Genomic DNA, 18409 nt, shown 5'->3' with positions numbered 1-18409 from the left:
TCTAAGTCTACCGGTTAGAAACCCTCCATGCACTTTATCTGATTTATTCCTACCTAATTGTTCCGTTACTTAACAAGTTATTTACAATGTAAATACTAAAAATAAACACTAGTGCATGCTCAACGTATTACAGATCAGCAACTGAAAGAAACAGAAACAATCACACCAAATGACACTGTTATTTTTGGACCAATGTCCTTGGAAAAACCTAATGTGGGAAAACCAGTGCAGCTATCTAAGGGTTTTCTTATTAAGCAATATCAGAGTACAATCGGGGTGCCAAAACTGGCCTACCCAACAAAGAATTTCCTTGGTAGTAATACCTCTCAGTTTGAGACAAATTTCCCAGTTGAAACCTCGGATAATCCTTCCGGCAGCTCCTTAGCTCCAATCTGCCCCAACCCCAGCGTCTGCCCTTTCTGGGCTATGTCAGCCCCTCTCTGCCCAGCGCTGGCCCTGTGTCACCCTGAATGGGTCTGCATCAGCCTTAGGAGGGCCCTGTATCAACCTTATAGCCCTCTGCGTCAGCAACACTAGCCTCTCTAAGGCTCTGCGCAACTCCCGACTCCCTCTGCGTGGCCCTGCGTGAGCTCTGGCTACTACTTTGTCACTCTCTCTGGCTACTTGCTGCTCTTCTGACACTATCTTTGCCTCTCTGTCTCTCTGTACTCAATGCCCCTCAGTTGCAACTCCGATCACTGATTCTATCTCTCTTAGCAAACCCCGCTCTAGAGAACAAAGTGACTGATCACTCTGGTGTGCTCTCCAAGTGACCCTCAAGCCTCCTCTTATACTTTTCTCGTTGACATATCAACAGCCGAGATTAAGTCCCTAATCAACGGCTAAGATTAGATCTGGCTTGATCCATGTCTTTTGGACCATTCTAACACAGTTTCATATTAATACACATTAATATTTTATTTTCCCTAAGTTTAGACTTAGGGACTCCATTAAAAATATTAATTATTTTAATATCTCCTGAACTGTTTAGAATCTGCCCAAACCCTTTCTGGGTATTGAATATCTCATGTGCCCCAACCTCTCCACCAAATTTCGTGGCTAGAGCACATCCGATGCTACCCCAAATCAACACAACACATGTTGTGCCACAACTACTTTTCGGTCACCCTGACTGGGTGCTCTCTTTGACATTGAAAGAGATCATGTTGTCGCAATCCTACTTTCTACCTCTTCCATTTAGCTTCTTCAGATTAGTTATCATGGGAGTGGCCATGCACTAGCTGTTCATCATCCCAAATATCAGAAGGATCATAATAATATGCTTCCTTTGACCAAGGAAGATCTCACCCAGCGTCGCAATACTTCTAGTCCCTAGAAGTAATGTATCCAACCAGGATCCTTCATCTTGAACTTAGAGGTCAACTCCCTCTGACATTGAAGCGAGGCTTTACTGCTCCTATCACATAAGCAAATCCTCCTGCCACTGTTGCTCTCTCCGACATGTGAGTCCTTTTGCTCCCGTCAGAAACAAGTCATATGATAACAAGATCAACCAAGACTCATCAGATATCCATTAATCCAAGAATACCATGCTTGAGGTCTGTACAAAACTTTCATCATTCTGTAAATATGAGATTCCCTCTCATGTACCTTAAAGCCCTGAGGTAGCTCTATGTACACTTCTTCCTCAATCACTCCATTGACGAAAGCGATCTATACATCCATTAGATGTAGCCTTCAGCAGAAGCAATAGAAATAATAGTTTTAACAAAAGTGTCCTTGACAATTGAAGTAGGTGTCTCCTCATTGTCCTCTCCCTCTTTCTTAGAGAATCCTCACAAATCTTGCTTTGTACTTCTCTATGTTTCCATCTGCATACTTGATCTTGTAGATCCACTTGGAAGTCACCACTAACGTCTCTTCAACACAATTTTCTCCATCATAGCATCCTTTAAACTTGTTGGCTTGCCTGCTCCTTTTGAACTAGGAGCTCATCGGGTCATCAGGCACGATTATAGATGTCAATGCAATTTCTCCCTCTTGAACACAGATCATTGATCCTAGGATAATTCCCTTTCCACAAACTTTGTTTCTTTTTTCCAATGATTTCATCTGCTGCCAGAACCTTGGAAGCCTTCACAATGTACCTGTAACCCTCACTAGGAGGTCATGGAAGAAGCAATTATAACCCAACAAAAGAAACAAAGATAAGAGGCTAACTTAATAATAAAGCAATAAAGCAATAACCAAGGAAGAAGGATATAAAGAGTACTTATCTTTTGTTCCGAGGATTGGGAGGATTTGACAACTCCCTCTTAATCCTTTCCTTCTTGGAGAAATCATTGAAATCCATTTGCAAACTCATCATCCCTGTCCTCATCATCAACATGTTGCTTTCCTTTCCTTCCTTGCATGAGCTAGGGTTTCTTCTTTTAGCAAAAACATTGATCTAGGTCTAGCTCTAAGGTTTTATCCACAAACCCTAGGGCTTTCTCATCCAAGACTTCTAGTCTTCTAGGGTTTACAAACCCTAGATTTCCAATTTTCATCTACACCTTTTGTAAGTCCAACAGACTTTGTCATATGCAAATTTTCTTTCCATATCCAAATGTCCAAAACCATAGAGTCCCCATGCCTCTGCATATGTGATGAAATCCATCATGTCATCAATCAATCAAGGATGTTCCATCTTGGTGTCAGTCCAAGCAAATGTATCAAGATTAATGGTCCATTATAGCTTTTGTAGGGCTTGTATTCTGCCTCTTTCTAGCATTGTAAAGAAACAACACCCTTCAACTATCATCAACAAGGACAAAATATAGCAGGTCGAGTCATAGTTACAAATGAAGGTAAGAAGTCTTCAAAGAAGGAAATAGGACTATGGCATTTCAATGTCCTCTATAGAATCTTACAAGAGAACTTACTCCATCAACCAAACCTTAATAAATGAACAATCTTCAAGTGGCATGAGCAAGGTCCAAACTTCCTTTAGAGTCATTAGCAAATTCTGTCCACAGGATTTGTTCACAGAGATGATTGCTCTTGACCCTTTCAAACAAAGTAGCTCAGCCTCTTCAAAACAATTGTAGCAATAGCAACAATTTTTCTTTTACAAGGACAATCTTCAATTTTGAAAATGTCTCGGCTTTCACAAGAGAATTCCGGTCTCCAAAAACTAATGAGGAACTCGACCTCTTCTTCACTGTAAACTTATGAATTCCCTTTCAACTACCATGTCAACAAAACTAAACTCAACCCCTATGCATGATCAACATAGCACAATGATAAACATCAAAACATGAATTCTTTTGCTTCCAAATTCAAATCATGAAGCTAGTGGAGAGGGCATGTATTCAATTAGTTCATAAAACTTGAAACAAGTGTATCCAATATCCATACTGCCTCAACAATTGACCTCAAAGAGTTGCTTCAAATTTCTATAGGACTGATATTATAGTTAGCTTCAAACTTCTATAAAGATGATGTCAAAACAACTTTAAGATCTGCATCAAATTATCTCTAAGCAGACGAGCTCGATATAACTCATAGAGTGATCTCCAGATGACCTTTGAAAGTGGCTTCAGGTCTGCCTTAACCAAGGCCGAATTTGTCCTCGATCAAATTTGTATAGAGCAAAATTATCAATGAGGCAACTTCACAACAATGCCTATATCCAATGCTCCAAGCTTCTCCCTCTTCAAACAATGGTAAGAGAAGTTGAATAACCTTTTCAAACAAGAAAAAAAATCATTTGCAACTTCAATCCATGATTTTTGAGGCATCACTATCCTGAATTGTCAAGGGTTTGAGGCCTCTTGGTCTACGACCTAGTTTGCCCAACTCTTGAGGCCTTTTGGCCCTCCTTTAAACCTAATACAGACTTCGTTCTAGATAGAAATACTAGGGAGACAAAGATACAACCTTGGGAGGTTCTATTTAGCCTTTCTTCAAACAAGTAGCTTGCCTTTCTGCAAGTCTCTTTAATGGCTTCTCTTTAACCCACGCTCTGATACCATGTTGATTTTTCATAATTTCCTAATTTGATAATTACTTTCCAATGAATCTTTAACCAATTCATCTCATGTCACATTCATCATTAAGCAATTATAAATAGAAAATCTCAACAGTAAAACAATAATGACAGTGGGATCATGAAGGGATAGCCAAACACAAGAAACAGATTTTTACCCTAGGAAAACCTTATCTAGGGAAAACCCCAACAATCTTTTCTTAGGAGAAATTCTTCAATTCAACAAAATGTAGAATCTGAGTTTCATAAGACAACTTGGGAACTCTTAGGGCTAAACCATCCCTTCTCCCATAAACAGAGTCCTAGGGCTAGACCAACCCTTCTTCCATGAGCAAACTCTATTGATTTGGGGTAGCATCGAATGTGATCTAGGCCTCAAAATTTGCAGGAAGGATTAGACACATGCATTCTCCAATACCCATAAATTGTTTTGGGAAATTCCACCCGGAAACAGTGTTATTAAAATAATTAATTACTTTTGATGGGATCGTAAGTCTAAACTTAGGAAATTAAAATAATTAATGGGTATTAATCTAAATTGTGGGTGGAACTTCTAGAAGAAGGCAGAGATCAAGTCAAATGATCATAACCATTGATAAGAATCTAATCTGGGTCGTTGATTGATAAATGAGAGAATTATAAAAGGAGACTTAATGGGCACTTGGAGAACATACCAGAGGCAGATACTCAGTTACCCGAGTAAGATCGATTTTCTCACTGGTCGAAGTTCAGCAAGAGAAAATCGAATCAGAGGGAGAGTTGCAGGTGAGAAAGAGAGAGGGCATCAACATATTCAAAGAGTGCAAGACAACAAGACACAGAGAAGGAACAGGGTGACGCAGAAAGAGGCAGCGTAGAGGCAGTTTGACGTAGAGCCTGTGTGGGCAGCTTGACACTGAGCCAGGGAGAGCAGTTTGACGCAGAGAGGATCAGAAGGATTCCGGGGAAGAAGAAGTGCTTCACCTAGGGTAGAACTTGGTCAAGAAGTGTCTGTAAAATTTCTCATTCCTATTTTGCTGGCTGTAATTTGTACATGAGAATTTGCTGAAGAATAATAAAACCCATCTGTTGCACCGGTTTTCCCACATTGGGTTTTTCCGAGGACGATTGTCCAAAAATAACTGTCATTGTGATTATATTTGTGCTAGTATTTTTCCTTACATTTACTTTCTGCAATGTTTTAATTGTGAAGACTGCAGTAGAATATATTTCGATATTTGCCGTAAGAATATTGTGGATAACTTATTTATGAGTTAATAAGTAGAAGAAATAATATTAATCATTGCAGTAGGATTTCAATTTAGAAATTTTCACATGATATCAGAGCAAAAGGGAAGCAAAAGAAAGAAGCCAGAGGACCCAACGTTGAAAGGAGAAGGGAATTTGAAATTCTTGCAGGGGAAAAAATTTGAATCTCCCAGAGGATTGCAAAATTCCAACCAAGGAGATTGGATTTCGTGGGAAAACTCTCTTTGAGTGAGTCGGCAGAGAGGTAAGTCTTTCCAATCGAAATTTGTTAGTGGTAGAAGGAACAGCACAGCGAAAGATTCAGCAAGGAGGGTTGTCTCAGGTGGGATGTAGTTTTTCCTGCAGCAATTGCTTGGACAGGTTAGCGTCAGAAATTGGCACAATATGGATACTCAAAGTGTCTCAGATTTATCTTCTAGATTAGATGAAGAATTCACATGCCTAGCAAATTCAGCGTCACTGGATATTTGGTACATTGATAGCGGGGCTTCAGCTCATATGACTGGAGTACGAGAACATTTCTCGAGCTATCAAGAAGAACAAATGGACTTCCAAATAACTACGAGAAATAGAACGAAATGTACTCCAGTAAGGAGATGCACCATAACATTTCAGACAGAAGTAGGGACCAACATCCAAGTCACCAATGTTCTCCATGTGCTAGGATTAGGAATGAACTTGATTTCAGTGTCCTAGTTACAGGACAAGGAATATGATGTATACTTCATGGGAAAGAAAGTATACGTCAAGCATCCAAGCTGGAAGAAGAAAAAGCAAATTGGGGTTTGAAGCAACAAGTTGTATAGGTTGCAGCTCGAATCACCAATGGCACTGATAGGCAGCAACTGTAATGGTGAGAAGGAGCGAAATGAATTATGGCACAAGCGAATGGGGCACTTACACCATGGAGCACTGAGGATGCTTAGAGACACTGTTACAGGGGTACCAGTCCTTAGTAGTGAACATGATGACTTATGCAGAGGATGTGTGCTAGGGAAGTACGCTAAAGCAGCTTTTTCTAGAAGTAACAATAGAGCAGAATGTGTATTAGGATTAATACACTCAGATATTTGCAGTCCTATGTCCACAAGGGCTCTTAGTGGTGGTGAATACTTCGTCACCTTTATCGATGATCACTCTAGAAAAAACTGGATCTATTTCTTAAAGACCAAGGATGAGGTCTTTGATCGTTTCCGAGAGTTTAAAGCTCTTGTTGAAAATATGACAGGGAAAAAGATAAAGGTATTGCATTCAGATAATGGTGGAGAATATACAGACAAAGACTTCACAAATTTCTGCACAAAGGAGGGCATCAAAAGAGAGTGGACAACTCCATATAATTCGGAGCAGAATGGAGTAGCAGAACGGAAAAATAGAACTATTGTTGGGGCAGCCAAAGCTATGTTGTATGATCAGGATCTACCTAGGTATCTATGGGCAAAAGCTTGCAACACAACAGTATATATCCAGAATAGAACTCCAAATAGAGCATGGGGGAAGAGAACGCCCAAAGGAGTTTTAACAGGGAAGATGTCGGAAGTCTATGATCTCAAGATATTCGAAACCGTGGCTTATTGTCACATTCCAGACAAGAAGCGCAGTAAACTAGATCAGACTGCAGAAAAGGGGTATCTTTAGAAAGAAGGAATAGATTATGAAGAGACCTTCGCCCTAGTTGCTCGATACACCTCTATCAGATCTGTTATATCCCTAGCAGCTCAAATGGGTTGGGAGATTCACCAGATGGATGTCAAGACAACATTCTTGAAGGAAGTGATAGAAGAGGAGGTGTATATATAACATCCCAAAGTCTTCGAAACTCATGAGAAGAAAACTCATTTATGCAGGTTAAAGAAAGCCCTGCACAGGCTCAAGCAGGCACCCAAAGCATGGTATGGTAGGATTGATAGTTACTTGCAACAGTTAGGATTTGTCAAGAGTGATGTTGATCCCAATCTCTACTATTTGTTGGTAGAGAATGAGCCACTTATTCTTGTATTGTATGTAGATGACCTATTCCTAACCAGGTCATCCAGGCTCATCCATGATTGCAAGAAGAATCTTGAAGTCGAATTTGACATGAAGGACTTGGGATGGATGCATTATTTTTTGGGGTTGGAAGTTTGGTAGAAGAATGGGGAGATCTTCCTTGGACAAGGAAGGTACGCTACATAAATTCTGAAGAGATTTAGAATGCAGGATTGCCGACCCATGGCTACTCCCATGATCACCAACTAGAAGAAAATAGATGCATCAGAAGACAAGGAAGTAGATCCCACCTTGTACAGGCAGCTCATTGGGTTGCTTATGTATCTGGTCAACACTAGGCCAGACATTTGTTTTGTTGTCAACACTCTCAGTCAGTTCATGGTGGAACCAAAAAGTGTGCATTGGGCAACAACAAGACACATTTTTGGGTATGTACGTGGAACAGTTGGATATGGGTTGAAGTACTCCCGAGGGGAGGACGTCAATTTGAATGGGTTCACTGATGCAGATTGGGTAGGTAATTCATTAGACCGGAAAAGTACCTCAGGGTACTGCTTCAGTGTTGGATCAGGGATGATATCTTGGTGCAACAGGAAGCATAAATTGGTAGCACTGAGCTCAGCAGAAGCAGAATATATGGCAGCCAGCACAACTACGTGCGAAGCCATATGGCTCGTAAAATTTCTTGTGAGCTTATTCAGAAAAAGGATGGAAGCAACCAAGGTTTACTGCGATAATCAAAGTTGTATCAAACTCTCTGAGAATCCATAATTTCATGATCGGTCGAAACATATAGATATCCATTGTCACTTTATCAGAGACTGTGTTCATCATGGGGCAGTACAACTACAGTATGTCCCCACATGAGAGCAGGTGGCCAATATACTCACAAAGGCTCTCGGAAGAGCTTAGTTCACTTAGTTCAGAGAGCAGATGGGTACGGTTGAAAATTCATTTCAATAGAAGCAACAGTTTGTAGTGCAGGGACAGTTGGCAATGGCAGTGCCAACAACATAGATGCAAACATTCAAAGGGAGCTGTAGTACAGATGTAGCATTGGCAGTGGCAGTGTCAAAGGCAATAGTACAGTTGTAGCAACAACGCAGTAGTTGGTGGACAGCATGTTAGACATCAGCAACGCAGAGGACGATGCTTCAGAGTCAGAGCAGTATGTAGTAGCAATATATTGCTAGAGCACATTCCTCGCTAAGAGGGAGTGTTGATTTGGGGTAGCATCAAATGTGATCTAGGCCTCAAAATTTGTAGGAAGGCTTAGACACATGCATTCTCCAATACCCAAAAATCGTTTTGGGAAATTCCACCCGGAAACAGTTTTATTAAAATAATTAATTATTTTTAATGGGACCCTAAGTCTAAACTTAGGAAATTAAAATAATTAATGGGTATTAATCTAAACTATGGGTGGAACTTCTAGAAGAAGGCAGAGATCAAGTCAAATGATCCTAACCATTGATTAGAATCTAATTTGGGCCATTGATTGATCAACGAGAGGATTATAAAAGGAGACTTGATGGGCACTTGGAGAACACACCAGAGGCAGATACTCAGTTACCCGAGTAAGATCAATTTTCTCACTGGTTGAAGTTCGGCAAGAGAAAATCGAATTAAAGGGAGAGTTGCAGGTGAGAAAGAGAGAGAGGGCATCAGCATATTCAGAGAGTACAAGGTAGCAAGACACAGAGAAGGAATAGGGTGACATAGAAAGAGGCAGCTCAGAGGCAGTTTGACGCAGAGCCTACGTGGGAAGCTTGACGCTGAGCTAGGGAGAGCAGTTTGACGCAGAGAGGACCAGAAGGATTCCGAGGAAGAAGTGCTTCACCTAGGGTAGAACTTGGTCAAGAAGTGTGTAAAATTTCTTATTCCTATTTTGCTGGCTGTAATTTGTACATGAGAATTTGCTGAAGAATAATAAAACCCTCATATGCTGCATCAGTTTTCCCACATTGGGTTTTTTTGGGGTCAATTGTCCAAAAATAACTGTGTCATTGTGATTATAGTTGTGCCAATATTTTTCCTTACATTTACTTTCTGCAATGTTTTATTTGTGATGGCTGCAGTAGAATATATTTCGATATTTGTTGTAAGAATTCTGTGGATAACTTATTTATGAGTTAATAAGTAGAAGAAATAATATTAATCACTGCAGTAGGATTTCTATTTAGAATTTTTCACAAACTCCAAGGGTTGACCAACCCTTCTTCCATGAAAAGACTCCTTAAATTATCTTCTTGAAGTCCCTTTTCTATTTCAGTAGCCTCTCCACATCCCTAACACAACTCAGTCTCCTTTTGTCAATGTCTAAAGCTACTCCGCCCTCTCTAGACCTGAGGCCTGACCTCAGAACAGGCTGCGGCCTTCCTTCTTCTTATCTTGGCTGCTGAGAATCAAGTTCAGGTCCCTTCTGCTCAAGGAATTGAGCCTCTCGACCTCCTTGAGGGCTTCAACCCTCCACAACTACAAGAATCTCGACCATCTTGAACTAAACCCAACAATCTTCCTTTACACATATGTGAACAAAAAAATTAGATTGTGATCATTCGAATTGGGCTTCGAGGGAGGAAGTTGATTGGCAATATATAGTGGTTTGATGAGCCCAAATTGGTGTGTCTCTTGGTTGGGTCAGCTTAAGTTTGGAGGAAACTTCAAAATTTATAATTCAAAAATTTCCCCTCTTTTATTGGATCCGACTTGAAACCAAATTTGAATTTTTCATTTTCTTTTATTTTGTGGGCTAATATAAATTATGAATACCAACCGCGGCTAACAAAATTCAACAAAGTCTAAGGTTCCTATCGTGGAGAAGTCACTTGCATGGTTAGAAAAGGAACATGTACAACAATAGGAGGAGCAAGAGGAGGAGGAGAATGTGTAACATAAACACCACCTTCTACAAAGATTGATGAGCATAGTTCTATACCCAACAATCATTGTCTAACATTTGGTGCAGGGATAGTGTCTTTTGCTATTAGGGGCAAGCCCAACAAACAACCCATCATCTTTTCCCATAAAAGGGGGAGAGGGCATTGATCTCAGATAGCTAGCTGCTAGTTTTGTTTCTTTTGCCATTGTACATATAACTCATGATGATGAGATACATTTATATATGTGATGCTATTTGTATTGGTTCTCTGCTTTTGAGTCCTTGATTGGACAGTTATCAGGATTCAAGATTCGGCATTGACTTGGATGTATCATTTTTTATTTGGCATCCACTACATCATTTATGTCAATGCTTTCTCCATATTTATGTGCCCATGTGTTTATCTGGTGTTGTTGCTTTCTATGTGTAAAATTTTGAAAAAATGAATATATTTTGTATTTTTTAATGTTTGTTGTCGTTTTCTGATTTTTTTCGCCGATGTTTCCGAAAACATGTTTTTTGGACCTTTGCCAATTTATTGCCGATGTCGATGTTATCAACACTGATTCAAAATTCAACAGTTTTCAGGATTTTAGAATTGGCAAGATAGTGTTTCCATTAGATTCTATCATGTATGAAAGTATGGGATTTTTATTAGTCAAGCTTTCCATGCTATGAGATTTTGCATCATGTAATATATATTAAAAAAATATATGAGGTTCGACATTAAGTTCGACTATACATATTTTTCAACATATATATATATATATGACATAAAATAATAAAAAGTCAAAATCAATCGATAAAGCTATATGAGTAGCAGTGAACACCCACGAGCCACAAATCACAACCACTATTCACTTCATGCTCCAGGGGACGGGGACAAGCAACATCTAGAAATTGAATTCAGGAAATTGCAAACAATACAACATGAAACAACAGCGTTGAGCACAATAGAGCAAGTACACTCACACTGAAGTTGGCTTGTGAAAATTTATTGACAACCATGGTAAATAAAGCCAAACCAGTGGCTACCATGGGAAACTAAGTGGCGGTAAGCGAAACAAGACAAAACCATGTGCTGCCCATGGTTTTTCTCATAAACCTTAAAACAACTGACAAAAACAACTCGAACTCAACCTCGAACGATAATTTTTTTTTTTTTCTTAAATTCGGCTTCAGGTTCGTCTTTAGGTTCGCTGAACCTGAACGAATTTGAATTTATTTTTTTGGGTTCGCCCAATTTCGAACCTTGAGGTTCGAAATTCGGCGAACCCTATGACATCATATATATATATATAATTTTGGTATTTTTTTATATATTGTGTTTCTCCACAGACCCATTTTCAGGGGTTTATGTTTTCCCATTTCAGAAACTTGTACACATTTCATGTTTCATGCAACTTGGTCCAGAAGCCAAAGATCTATTGAGACACAAAAAGACAAAACGCTAACAACGATCAACATAAATGCTCCAAGTGGTGCAAAAAATTAGTTCTCTCCAATCAAATCATGTACTATGATAGTGGGGGTACTCCACTGTATTCCATCCTCGTGTTTTCTCCTACAGAGCTGAATCTAACTCAATCCAACAACAAAGGCTATAATCATAACTATCAAGTAAAGATAGCATAATTCTATCTTAATGATGAAGAGAAATGTTCGAGTGGGACACTATGTCAGGGATCCACAAGAATGATACTAAACAATCTCCATCAACGTACTTTGAAAAAATCTTAGTGAAAGTAAAAAGAAGTCATCAAGCACAGTTAAGGAAACTTGATCAAATGCTCTCATCACCACAATTAATGGAATCAAAAAGAAATCTGTATGTCAAAGATATGGCAAAAAGAGTGTGAAGACTTCATAAAGAACATTGGAAAAAAAACACGTCCAATGGAATAATCGTCTGCCCTCGAGGAAGAAAATGATCTCAAAATGTGAACAATGTAGTTGTGCAGCAAGCCACTGGTAAACAATCTTAATACTCTTCTCTATGCAATTGAGGGAATTAAAAAAAAAAAAGATTGCAATTGTTAAATATGCAGCTAAATTGCTATGGATACCTATTGAATCAAATTGAATTGAATTTATTTATTTATTTTATGTGTTAGATGCCAAAAGCAATTAAACGTTTGGTTTTGACTCTATGAAAGTGCCACCATATAATAAAGGAACTTAGATTGCTGTCAAAGTTCGCCCATACCCAACCCAAACAACAGGGTATATTGTGGTCAATAATAAGAACAAGTGGGAATGGATATCAGCGATGCTGAGTGAATGCCTTGCTATTGGTGTTGTTATTATGTGATTTGTAGAAGAGAATCATCTATCTACTTCCTGTCATTCAAATCCTTACTTGGGATGCACATATGATATGAACAGTTAGTTATGGGTCATGAGTTGGTGGCCATCATCATATGCATAATTAATTAAATAACTATGCAATGCAATGCAGCTCCCATCTCCTCTGTGTGTTGGGAATCACGATTTCCGTTAGACCAAAACCCGCAGGTGTTAGTCAACGATCACATCACCAGAGATAAGGATCTACGAGAGGCGGTTAGTCCATGTCGCGAAACACACGAGGAGCGTTAATTTATCCAATGTCCAACAATCTTCCCCCCAACGCGAGCCAGGTGTGTATGGAACTCATGACCTACGTTCTGATACCACTTGTTGGGAATCACGATTGTCGTTAGACCAAAACCGGCAGGTGTTAGTCAACGATCACATCACCAGAGATAACGATCCGCGATAGGCAGTTAGTCCATGTCATGAAACACACAGGGAGCATTGATTTATACAATGTACAACAATGTGCGGGAGGGAGGCATGAAAGAAGCATTACAAGTGAGAAATTTATCTTTCATCTTCACTTTGTCGACAATCAATCAATGCATATGAAGGAATGTTCCTTGTAGAGAAAAGAACATTAGAAAATAGAAGTGAAGTGAACGTCAACCAAAGGGCCACTGGAAAAATTTTACTCCTCTCAGACACGTGAGATCTGATACCATGTCAGGATTTAAACCGGATCCTTTTGAGGAATAATAGTGACAAGACTCAAATCAAATAACTTGTGAATAATGAATATGAAATACAGAGATTTGAGAAGTGTCCGTAGGCATGTTAAACCTTTTTATAAAGATGATCATTCAACTTGATGTATACAATGAATGATGTAGTGTATAACTACACTACATATAGATGCAATGGATCATTAGTAGTGAGCTGAGTACCTAAAAATGAAACAAAATTACACTATTATTAAAATAATAGCTCACTAAAGGGAAGTGAATGTTATGTACATTAACTTCTATTTGTTTTGGTATTTCACTTTAATTCATTAAGGAAAGCGATACATGAAGGAAATTGTGTGTTTTGTAACTTGTTAAACATAAATACTAAAACCTCTGGCATCAAGGTGAAGACGTTCTATGAGTGAGTATCCAACAATAAAAATAAAGAGATTTCTGATAAACACAATTCAACAATTGTTATGAAAAGCACAATGATATCGGAGGAAAGTTTCTAATGCAATGTGAGAATACAAAGGTGATCTAAAATATGAAAGGACTCTGCTGCTCATAAAGAGGCGCAAATCACCTGAAACAAATAAAACAGATCCAGAATATCAAATCATGGCCACAAACTCTGAAGTTTCATAATTGAAATGAAATTATATTAATATTGACTGATGACCAAAATAGATCAATTGAACTAGAAAGTACTGCATACCAAATTTGCAATAAGGGACGTGCAAAAGTCATCTCCAAAGCTTATAATACACCAGCTATTCTATGGATGTGAAAAATTATTGCAAACTGCTCCAGTTGTGTTTTCTATCTGCCTATATCCCGCTTGGTGATTAGCATTTAATTTTTATCCTCTCTTGAGTTTGTACTGATATGAAGCATCTGCTCCTATCCCAGGTAGATTTTGAATTGACAACCTCTGGGGTGCATAAAACAACAGATCTAATTAAAGGGGTCACAAAACAGGCACATGGCTTAACAGTTAGGTTGGCTAAAAATGCTATTTTATATGATTAGGTCATTGGTAGATTTAAATGAAAAGCACTATGCATCTCAAAAACTTACCTGCAAGTTAGGAGAGCTTATGAAGTGGGCTTGTGACTATATACAGTAAAAACAATAGTAAGTTAAATACAGAAGCTTATGAAACTAGTTTTTGGAGACCTCTTTGGTTGCTGATTGAATCATTTTCAAGAAATGTATTAATATGGAAACTTGAACAAAAATGGTATTACGGTAACATTGGGTTTTGCCTTCCATGTATCCCATAATATATGTAACATTTATTTTTTGAATTAAAATAGAGAAACTTCAGCTGGAGTTTATAATCCCATCAAAAAAGAGAAGATAGGAATTTTCTGTGTGTTCAAATAATGTGAACAGAATTGGCAGTTCATATTCTTGGCTGCAGTTGCTCACAATGAGAATTCACAATGTACTGCCTCTTTCTTAACTAAAGCTACATGTCAGTCAAAGTTCTCAAAGTTTCTTTTCTTGTCATAGAGAATGTTCTGTTACTTCAACTGTGTAGGGCTGGTTTCCTAGATAGTAAATTCAGAAACGGAACTGTTTCAGAGAATGTTGTTGAATAGATTGTTGTCGACTAATATGCTGTAGTTCATTGACCATTTCAACAGCAATCCACATCTTTTATGATTATTTGGAGGACAAAGGTTTGCCATGTATATTTTCCCTGAGGGTTCATAGAACACGCACTCTTATAAACATATCCCACAAATCAACCAAGGCTACAAACCAAAAATGAAGACATTGATTGGAATATTCCATTATAATAAACAATTGTGTGCTTCTGTGTTAAAATTTCGTATGCTCTGAAATTACTAATTCCTGGTTTCCCGGCTTTCCTTTTTATTTATGGAATGTATATAGTCTACTTTTCCCAATTTGTTAAGGTAAACTTCATGTCAAGATTAGGATCGTCAAGAATTTTGCATAACTTGGATATGCAAATGTTATCTGTTTGAATTATAATTTCTGAAAAAATATCAGTCTTAAACAGTTTGTGACACAGTTGTTGTTTTGACAGATTTTAAGGGACATAGGTGTCCAAACCATGAGGCTCATGACAAACAATCCTGCAAAATTCATTGGATTGAAGGGTTACGGTTTGGCTGTAGTTGGTCGGGTTCCTGTTGTCTCTCCAATAACAAAAGAAAATGAGAGATATCTAGAGACTAAGCGTTCAAAGATGGGCCACATTTTTGGGTCCGATTTACCTGGGTCTGGTATCTCACATCAAAACTTCAGAAAGAGTGATGCTACGGAGTCTTCATCACCTGAGTGAAAACATGGTTTTATCAGATAACAGAAATGTTGCCATACTTAACATTGAACAAGTTGCAGTAGCCCTTCTATGCCATTTACATAGTGGGAAAATGTTTCTGTTCACTATCAAATTCTTTTACTGATTTATATTTGTATCCTGGTAAACCCTACTTGCTGGAAGAAATGGTAATTGGGTTATAGTCTGGTAACGGGGGACTGGCTGGGGACAAGTTGTATATCTGGAACTATTTAGAGCATGCAAATATGCTTTTGATCACATGGTACTATTCATAATGTATTTCTGATACATGCTTCAAGTGTAATAGTGTTTTGAAAGGTCCTCACTAATCGTTATAGTCTAGTTGTTGGGTAATTGATTCGTTTATTGGCCAACCTATAGTTGAAAGATTACAACCTATACCGACTTGTAGTGTGCAGAGTTGTTAGCAAATAAGGCCATGCCAGGCAATACACAGTAAATATTCAACAAGTTCAATGGATCATCGAGGGAGATGGGAATGTCAGCAAGACCTTCTATTAGAATTTATTCAAGAAAAATGGAAACTACACTGGTCAACTCGAGTTTGCAGTGCCATTCATTCTCTGGAAAAGTATTTTCAGAGGGCAATCATCTATGATCAATTATAGTAGTCTCCTTTATACAAACCCACCGATGTTTTAGTTGCAATAGAGATGCAAATACAAGGAGGCATACAATCTTGACACTAATTAATAACGGGTTATTAACTCACTAGCATAGATTCATTAAACACTGAGAAGGATTGAAAAATTGAATACAATCCTTAATCTTTTGTCTTCCTCGTATACTATTTAACTAGTATTGAAGTTTCCACCTTGCTTTTTCTCAATCCTCGTACTATCAAATAGATTGAAGGTTATATGGATCCATTCTAGTTTATGGTTTAAAATGGTAAATATAATAAATGATGCGTTGGTTTTTATATATTATGATAATTAAGAAAAAGAGTTCATTTTATTTATTTTTTTAAATGTTTTACACATGTACACGGGCACACACAAGGATCTTCTACACCCTTGCCCATAGAGCACAAGGGAATACACAAAGATATCCTACACCTTTGCCCATAGATCACATCCTCTCGGTGCAATGAGTTTCTTTACTTTGTATGTATTATCATAGTCTTGAGGAAGAACATACACACATATTTAAGCAACCATGAGGGAGCTACAACTTAAGGGACAATTAATGGGCTCAGGAAGACCATGTGGACTTATTTATCACATAAAAATGAAGGGTTTGCACATGGGATGCTTTCTACAACCTAAGTAGATGTGTCACCTATGTAATAATTATACATGTCGACTTTAAAAGAACTATAAAGTATTATAATAAAATAAATAGCATTTTCAAGTTGACTTGAACATCATAAAATTAAATGTTTTATCCAATGTATTATACATGTCGACTTTAAAAGAACTATAAAGTATTATAATAAAATATGAAAGCATTTTCAAGTTGACTTGAACAGCATAAAATTAAATGTTTTATCCAATGTTGTGATAATCGTAATCGGGATTAAATTGGCAAGGGTTCAGAAAAAAAAAAAAAAAAAAAAATAAATTAAAAGTTAGGATAAATTTGGTAAAATAAAAATAAAAAATCATTTTTTCAAAAATGAAGTTTTTTAAAAAATTCTGCGCATTTTTTGGAAAGAATTGCCGATAACATTGGCCAACTAAATCACCACACAAAAGAAACACATGTTTTTCGCAACATTGGTTTTATTTGAGTTTAGAAACATCTTAACCCCATATTTATCAGGCAAACTAATCAAATTTTTGGAAGTGTAAACTTCACTTTAGATATTTGAATTGTAAAAAAAGTTTGCACTTCCAAGCATTTGATCCCTCTTGGTAATTGACAAATTTGGGGTTAGGATGAATTGATGTATAAAATTACTTCTAGGGTAATTTGCAAGCACAATATGGTGTATAAAAGATTTTAAAAAAGAATTGTGCATCAATGAACATTTAAAAACAAGTGATATATGTTATATGCATGTACACACGCACACGCAATTGTATGTACAAAGATGTACATCTACAACTACTACAGATGTAGATATATAGATATTTCTTTATGGAGAATTACTCTAACCATCATTCTTGTTATTGTGATTGGGGCTTTCTAACATATCTCTTGTATTTACAAGAAACCCTCAATATTGTTGAAACCATTGTTTCCACATCTTTCACGCTAGCCTATGTTGCTTGGCCATGGCATTGATGTCTAGCCGAGGTTATCTTCCTCTTAATTCAAATTTTGAAGCAGTACCATTTTGTTCCCTCATCTTCTTAGTGGTAAAAATGGTTTAGAAGTCACATCCTTCTCAATTTATTAAAAATATAAATTAATTGTTTGTATCTTTCGAAGAGCACTGTATGACATTTACCTTGCTAACGTTTTGGGTGGACACTCAACCCATCATCAAGGACTGGAAAGAAAACATATGGTAAGCAAGAGAGTTGATTAGACCTATAAATAATAATATCTTGGAAACTAGAATAATGGTAACAAGGATGGAAATTATTAAATTAAATTATCAATGATAAAAAGAGATGAAGGAGATTAAATTAAATTATCAATGGTCAAATCAAATGAGGGAGATAAATTAATGGTTAATTTTTTTTAATTAAATGCTAACTTAAATGTTCAAATAACTAATAAATTAAGTTAAAGATAAAAGAGAAATTAATTAAAGAATAAATTAGCAAAATTTTAAAAAAAGGGAAGAGAAGGGCTATTTATTTATTTATTTAAAAGAGAACCATATTATATATGTGTGTGTGTGTGTGTGGTGTTTTTTTTTAATTTTATATAAACATACACTGATTTAAATATTTATGAAAAGTTTTTCGATGTAAATCACATGATAATACATTTGTCGACACGTTTCGAACCAAGTGTGGTTCATCGTCAGGACAAGCTAAAGA

At 37.4% G+C, this 18409-nt stretch overlaps 1 protein-coding gene across 3 annotated transcripts in view; it reads left to right on the top strand.

Moving 5' to 3' along the window:
* LOC149190389 (monofunctional riboflavin biosynthesis protein RIBA 3, chloroplastic-like) overlaps window positions 1-15781 on the top strand; it is a 257004-nt gene extending 241223 nt beyond the window's left edge. For all 3 annotated transcript variants that reach the window (XM_089412143.1, XM_089412141.1, XM_089412142.1), the window contains one exon: window positions 15195-15781. In XM_089412143.1, coding sequence (XP_089268269.1) covers window positions 15195-15452 — 258 coding nt within the window. In that variant the 3' untranslated portion in view covers window positions 15453-15781. The remainder of the gene's footprint in view (window positions 1-15194) is intronic.
* Window positions 15782-18409: the final 2628 nt, after the last annotated feature.

Source organism: Pinus tabuliformis, chromosome 3_1 (genome assembly GCF_031772625.1).
Source record: "Pinus tabuliformis cultivar Carrire ecotype Pingquan chromosome 3_1, CPIR1, whole genome shotgun sequence".
NCBI classification, from domain to species: domain Eukaryota; kingdom Viridiplantae; phylum Streptophyta; class Pinopsida; order Pinales; family Pinaceae; genus Pinus; species Pinus tabuliformis.
The sequence above is the reverse complement of the archived record's forward strand: the minus strand, read 5'-3'. Positions and strand labels throughout refer to the sequence as shown.